General features: G+C 37.0%; 1 protein-coding gene across 1 annotated transcript; it reads right to left on the reverse strand.

Moving 5' to 3' along the window:
* Positions 1–756: 756 nt before the first annotated feature.
* LOC133248817 (olfactory receptor 8S1-like) lies at positions 757–1,773 on the reverse strand. The gene has a single exon (XM_061419120.1). It carries the CDS (start codon positions 1,678–1,680, stop codon positions 757–759), a length of 924 nt encoding a protein of 307 aa, XP_061275104.1. The 5' UTR covers positions 1,681–1,773.
* Positions 1,774–8,082: the final 6,309 nt, after the last annotated feature.

Here is an 8,082-nt window from a genome sequence, read left to right on the forward strand (position 1 = left end):
ATATATTTACATAATTATGTCAAAATTGATCTTTTTGAATAGTGCCTCGATTTATTTATTGCTTCTATTTTTCTCTTTTCTAATATATTAATTTGTGCTTTTAGTCTCTTTATCCTCCTTTTCTTATGATAAGTTTAATTATCTTTCTAATGATTGCATTTAAGCATTCAGAAACTTACAATTTTTTTCTTATTAATGAATTCATGTAAGGATAGATTTTATTTCTATTGATGGCTGCATTGGCAATGTTTTTAACTTTAGTATATAGTGTTCTCATGTTCATGATAGTCTATGTAGACTGTTGACTTTTTTGTTAACAAAGGATTTTGCTTTTCAAGAGTTTTACTTCAAGAATTTATAAGTAGTTGGGATTTGAAAAGGTTAACTTCTGTTTAACAAATACCTCCTTTGTTTTTAGTTCTCTCTGCAGCTCTTTATAGTTAGATGCTGAAACTCCTGTGTCATTGTATCTTTTTTTCTTAACCTCATTTTATTTTGTTTGTCTTATTTATCTACTTTGTGGAAGATGGTTTTCACACTCTCTTTCAACCAACAGCATGGACTTTCCAAATAGGGAACCAAAATCAAGAGCCACTTCCTTGGACTAACAGGATTAGGTGTTTGGGTGAGCTCTGGAATCTTTCTTCAGAATTACTGACATCGTGTGATTAGAGGAGATGAGGGCAAAAGAGCAAAGGCAATGGAATACAATCTTCGTGATTTTGCTTACAGTTGTCTTTGTTCACTGCCTGAACATTATAGATATTTCCCCAATGTCCTTTTCACAGCTGCCTTCACCTCCTTGTTCTTTAGGCTGTAGATGAGGGGATTCAGCATGGGTGTGACTGCACTGTACTGTACGGAGAGGAGTAAATCCAAAGAGGAGCCAGATGGAGGCATGAGATAACAAAGAAAACCCGAGCCAAAGAACAAGATCACTGCGATGAGGTGGGAGGAGCAGGTGGAGAAAGCCTTGCTTCTGCCTTTGTTGGAGCTGATGCTCAGGATGGTGGAGATAATACGGGCATAAGAGAAGAAGATTGGGATGAAGGTTCCAAGCCCATGCAATAGGCTGGAGCAGAGTAGGATATTGGTAACAATAGAGATATCAGAACAAGACAGGGGGAAAAGGGCAGGCAGCTCACAGGTGTAGTGGTGGATGGTTTGGGCCTCACAGAAATCCAGGCTAATAGCCAGGAGCACAATGACAAATGCATTGAGAGAGGCCAGGCCCCATGAGATCAACACCAGCCTCACACACAGCTGGTTGCTCATCACCTGGCCATAGTGCAGGGGGTGGCAGATTGCGGCATAGCGGTCATAGGCCATCACTGAGAGGAGACAGGCTTCAGTTCCTGAAGAGAAAAACACAAAGAAGACCTGAGTCAGGCAGCTCTCGACAGAGATGGTGTTCTTTTCAGACAGGAGGTCCTTCAGGAGCTTGGGCAGAGTGACACAAGAGAAGCAGAGGTCCACAAATGATAGATTACTCAAGAAGAAGTACATGGGCGTGTGGAGGTGGGAGTCAGCCCTGATCACCAGCAGCATCGTCAGGTTCCCCATCACGGTCAGGAGGTAAATCACCAGGAAGAGCACAAAGAGCAGAGCCTGGATGTGGGGGTCGTCTGACAGCCCAGTGAGGATAAACTCGGTGATGGTGCTGCGGTTCCTCAAGGCCATTTGTGGAGGATGTTTCCTTGGAATAAAATAGAAATTGGGTGATATTGCCTATGATTGTCCCCATTCTCTACAGCATCATCTTCTCTTCTTAAACATCCCTCCCTGAGTTGTCTGAACTTGTGCTTACATATCTCAAAGCTGCCCTCACTTTTCTTGATAGATCACAAATTTAGGTCACAGTCTTAACATACTTTAGAGAGTTCTATGGAAAAAGGAAGAGAGTTCCAGAAAAACATCTATTTCTGCTATATTGACTATGCCAAAGCCTTTGACTGTGTGGATCACAATAAACTGTGGAAAATTCTGAAAGAGATGCGAATACCAGACCACCTGACCTGCCTCTTGAGAAACCTGTATGCAGGTCAGGAAGCAACAGTTAGAACTGGACATGGAACAACAGACTGCTTCCAAATAGGAAAAGGAGTACTTCAAGGCTGTATATTGTCACCCTACTTATTTAACTTCTATGCAGAGTACATCATGAGAAACGCTGGGCTGGAAGAAGCCCAAGCTAGAATCAAGATTGCCAGGAGAAATATCAATAACCTCAGATATGCAGATGATATCACCCCTATGGCAGAAAGTGAAGAGGAACTAAAAAGCCTCTTGATGAAGGTGAAAGAGGAGACTGAAAAAGTTGGTTTCAAGCTCAACATTCAGAAAACTAAGATCATGGCATCTGGTCCCATCACTTCATGGGAAATAGATGGGGAAACAGTGTCAGACTTTATTTTTTTGGGCTCCAAAATCACTGCAGATGGTGACTGCAGCCATGAAATTAAAAGACGCTTACTCCTTGGAAGGAAAGTTATGACCAACCTAGATAGCATATTGAAAAGCAGAGACATTACTTTGCCAACGAAGGTCCGTCTAGTCAAGGGTATTGTTTTTCCAGGGGTCATGTATGGATGTGAGAGTTGGACTGTGAAGAAAGCTGAGTGCTGAAGAATTGATGCTTTTGAACTGTGGTGTTGGAGAAGACTCTTGAGAGTCCCTTGGACTGCAAGGAGATCCAACCAGTCCATCCTAAAGGAGATCAGTTCTGGGTGTTCTTTGGAAGGACTGATGCTAAAGCTGAAACTCCAGTACTTTGGCCACCTCATGCAAAGAGTTGACTCATTGGAAAAGACTCTGATGCTGGGAGGGATTGGGGGCAGGAGGAGAAGGGGACGACAGAGGATGAGATGGCTGGATGGCATCACCGACTTGATGGACATGAGTTTGGGTGAACTCCGGGAGTTGGTGATGGACAGGGAGGCCTGGCGTGCTGCGATTCATGGGGTCGCAAAGAGTCGGACATGACTGAGTGACTGAACTGAACTGATTCCTATTCCACAGAGACTTACTGGAGAAATAATATTTCTGGTTCACTCTAACATTAATGTTATTCAATTTTCCTTACATGCTTTAAATTTCAGAAATTCTTAAAATCCATTGTACAACATTTAAAAAAACCATTGTACAATATGTGTGAGGTAATTGTTCTAAACTTTTTCTCCTCTCTAATATTTTTGTTCAAAATAATCCAGGGCTTCTTACTTGTTAAACATCACATTAAATTTTAATAGATTTTTTAAAATACGAAGCATTTTCTCATGTCTTGTCTCTGTTTATGCTGAAAGAAATTCTATGAAGTATTTCAGACATGGACACTTATCTTCATTTTACCCCTTGGAAATATGATATAGAGACATTAACAACCAGTAGAAGAATCAGGAAATAACTTCCATAGTATTTCCCCTAATTCTCATCCCAATATCTAGGTCTGGTCCACAAGAATAAAGATCACTTTTCCTATCTTTAAACAAAAATTTTTTTTAATGTGGTAAAAGTCTTACTATAAAAACACTATTTTAATGATATTTAGCTATACTAAATACCATATTTCAGTGGTACTAAATCCATTCACATTGTTGTGCAACTTTCACCATTATCCATCTCCAGAATTGTTCACTTTCCTAAACTGAAACTGTGTTCCCATTAAAAAATTAACTCCTCATTCTCCACCCTGCTTCCAGCCCCTGGCATCTACCAGTGTACTTTCTGACACTATGAATTTGACTGTTCTAGGTATTTTGTGGAATCAAATCCATTTCTCCTGTCTTGACATTCAGAGTTCTTCTTACTCTGTCCTTAACCTATATTTTAGCCTCTTTGACCCCTTTTGATACTAGAAAGGTCTTATATTTCTCTCTTTGACTACATGGTTTTCTTTCAGACGTTCTACTTTTTTATTCCACTGATTCAGACTCTCATTCACCTTCCAGCCTTACCTCAAATCCTGCTATTTCTTCAAAGCAAATATAGTTAAAAACCTGATCATGTTAACAAAGTTCAAATTCATCTTACACGCATGTCTAGGTTACCTGTGTGCTTGGACAGGCAGGGCGCCGTTCACCTTTGTGTGACTTCAGCTAGTGGTGGTGATACAGAAACAGTTGGAGAATTTACTTTTGAGGAACCTGCTTGGATAAAATTGTGAATATTTTTCAAAGCAGATGTCTTCTTGGGATCTACTTAAGCAAAGTGAAATGATACATTTGTTCTATTCTTTTCAGGAACTTGGTTATTTCATGTATTTGTGAACAGGGCTATCCTGAAAATTGCTCCCACTTTTCTACTTCCATGCACAAGATGGATCTGATCATGTAACTTGGGGAGTTCATCATCTCAGCCAAGAAGAGTGTAGCATTCCTGAATAATATTTTTCTCTCATGTGCTAACTTACGCATTTTGTGTGGGTGAAGGCAGCGACTATTTGGATCATATGATACAGGAATCACAGAAAAGGGCCTCACCCTTTCTCATTCTTCTAAATACGATCTCTAACTAAACTAAAAGAGAAGATGGTCAGCAAAATTAAAACACATAGAAATTTCTAGGAAGGAAAAATAGAGGGGGGATATCAAGATATTTTGGAAGATATTACCATACTCCTGGCTATTCCTGGAAAGCCAGTTCCTGTGTTCAGGTTTTCCCATTCAAGTAGGCACATCATAGGTAAAGTCTTCCTATAAGGGAACCTATGTCACAAGAATCTGACTCTCCACAGCAGATAGCTTTTTCTTCTTGCTATAAGTGAGAATTGGCTATTAGAATGGTTCAAGCTTTAAAAACACTGGGATTGCCACAAAATTAAGATTACCTCTTGACTCCCTTAACCTAGAGCGGTGTTATTCTGCAATACAGGCCACTGTGTGGAAGGACAAAACCAATTTCTCAAAAGAAGCTCATATTCTGAACAGGTATATAGTTCATTAGAACTTCCTCACATGGTCTCAGATCCAGTAACCTGCTATATCTTCATTTATTTCGTCTGAGATTCTGAATACTTCTGAAGAATACTACTGAAGGAAAAAATTCTCTAACAGACCCAATCAGAGGGCCATCTGTTCTTATACAGCCAAGAGCTGGGTTGGCACCCAGGGGAAGCTGGGTCAATGCCCTGTACTCTCTGAAGCTTACCCTGAAGCCAAATTCCAGACTCACTAATTGCATGTTTCCCTGTTAGCTAGAAAGGTAAGCTGTAAGAGACACAGGGGAGTATTTGAAATTTCCGAATTAAAGCAATTATTTAAAGTCTAAAGAAAGAACACTTATTAGGCTGATAGAGACTGGAGAGAAATGAATAAGAAAGGCATCTCCCCCCCTCCCAGCTTTATTGAGATGTAATTGACATATAATATTGTGTAAGTTTAAAGTGTACAAAGTGATTGTTTGATACAAGTATATATTGTAATTTGTTTCACTGTGTGTTTTTTAAAAAAATCATTCCATGTAACTTAAACAGGTAACTAACTGTTTAGAATTTTAAAAACTTTAAAAAAATGTTATATTTTATATTGAAGTATAGTGATTAATAATGTGATAGTTTCAGGTGTATAGCAAAGTGATTCAGTTATATGTATACATGTATCTTTTTTTTTAACCACATCATGTTAGGTGACATATCCTTCACCTGTCATAATTACAATTTTTTGGTTGGTCTTATGGTGAGACTATTCAAGATTTATTCTCTTAGCACTTTTCAATATATGGTAGAGTGTTATTAAGTACAGTCACTATGCTGCATATTAGATTCCCAAAACTTATTCATCTTAGAGCTGGAAGTTTAGTTTTAGATTATTTCCATATCTTGGCTACTGTGAATAATGCTGCAATAAACATGAGAGTGCGTGTATTTTTGATATCTTATTTTCATTTCTTTTAGGTATATACCCAGAAGTGGAATTTCTGGATCATATGGTAATTATGTTTTTAATTTTTTGAGGTACCTCCATACTGTTTTCCATAATGGGTGAACCAATTTACATTCCCACCAATAGTGCACAAGTGTTCCCTTTTCTCCAACATTTATTATTTGTCATCTTTTAAATGATAACCATTCTGATAAGCATGAGGGGATATCTCATTGTGGTTTTGATTTTCATTTCCTTGATGATTAATGATGTTGAACATTGGTCATTTGGATGTCTTCTTTGGGAAAAGTGTCTATTCAAGTCCTTGGCCCACTTTAAAATGGATTTGTTTGATTTCTGTTATTGAGTTGTGTGAGTTATTTGTATATTTTGAATGTTAACATCTTATCAAATATATGGTTTACAGGTATTTTTTCCTATTACTTTGGTTGCCTCCTTATTTTTTTTTTTTTTTTTGTTTCTTTGGCTGAGCAAATGTTTTAGTTTGATGTAGTTCCACTTATTGATATTTGCTAGTCGTTTGCGCTTTTGGTGTTATGTCAGCAAAATCATTGCCAAGACCAGTGTCAAGGAGCTTTTTTCATATGTTCTCTTCTATGAGTTTTATGGTTTCAGGTTTTATAAATTTTATGATCTTTATAAAGATTTTTTCAAATCTTTAATCCATTTTGAGTTTATTTTTTATGTATGGTGTAAGATCCAGTTTCATTCCTTTTCATGTGGCTGTCCAGTTTTCCCAGTTGAAGAGACTATCCTTTTCATACTATATATTCTTGTCTTCTTTGTTGTAAATTGATAGACTTCATATGTGTGGGTTTATTTCTATGCTCTCTATTCAGTGCCATTAATCTCTGTATTCTTGTTTTTATGCCAATATCATACTGTTTTGATTACTATTGCTTTGTAATATAGTTTATAATCAGGAATGTGATGCCTTTGGCTTTGTTCTTCTTTCTCAAGATAGCTTTAGCTATGCAGGATCTTTTATGGTTCCATACAAATTTTAGCACTTTTTTCTTCTGTTTCTGTGAAAAATGCCATTGACATTGTAATAGAGGTTAAAATCAATATAGATATAGATTGTGTTGGGTACTATGAACACTTCAACAATATTAATTTTTCATGATTATGGACTATCTTTCCATTCATTTTTGTCTTCATTTTCTTTCATCAATGTCTTATAGCTTTCATTGTACAGTTTGTTTTCAGCCTCTTGGTTAAAGTTATTCTTAGGTGTTTTATTCTTTTTCATGTAATTGTAAATGGGATTGTTTTCTTAATTTCTTTTTCTGCTAGTTTATTATACATGTACAGAGATGCTATACATTTTTTATATATTGATTTCGTGTCCTACAAGTTTATGGAATTCGTTTATGTGTCCTAACAGTTTTTTTGTGGAGTTTTAGGGTTTTCTATATAAAATATCATATCATCTACAGATAGAGGTAGTTTTGTTTCTTTTGTTCAATTTGGATAACCTTTATTTATTTATATATCTAGTTAGTATTTAGCAAAATTTATTTGTTGTTGCCTGGTTGCTCTGGCTAGGAGTTTCAACACTATTTTGAATAAAATTGATGAGAGTGAGTATCCTTGCCTTGTTCCTGAATTTAGAGGAAAACTTTCAGTTTTTCACCATTAAGTATGATGTCAGCTGTGGCTCGCCATATATGGCCTTTTTATGTTGAGGCATTTTCCCTGTATATCAACTTTGCTGAGAGTTTTTTTTTTAAATCATAAGTGGATGTTAAATTTTATCAAATTATTTTTATGCATCTATGAGATGATCATATGATTTTTATTCTTCAATTTGTTAGTGTGGTGGTATATTACATTTATTGATTTGTGGATGTTGAATTATCCTTGCATCTCTGGAATAAATCCCACTTGATTATGGTGTGGGCTTCCCTGGTAGCTCAGCTGGTAAAGAATCTGCCTGCAATGCGGGAGACCTGAGTACCTTCCCTAGGGGGAAGATCCCCTGGAGAAGGGAAATGCTACCATCTTTAGTATTCTGGCCTGGAGAATTCCATGGATTGTATAGCCTATGGGGGTCACAAGAGTCAGACATGACTGAGTAATTTTCACTTAGCACTTTCCATAAAATATTAGAATTAGCTTGCTGAGTTTTGTAAAAATTATTGGTGAGATTTCTTGTGGAATTAAGTTAAATCTATTGTTCAACCCAGGGAGGACTGACATT

The sequence above is a fragment of the Bos javanicus genome, chromosome 5, assembly GCF_032452875.1.
Source record: "Bos javanicus breed banteng chromosome 5, ARS-OSU_banteng_1.0, whole genome shotgun sequence".
NCBI lineage: Eukaryota > Metazoa > Chordata > Mammalia > Artiodactyla > Bovidae > Bos > Bos javanicus.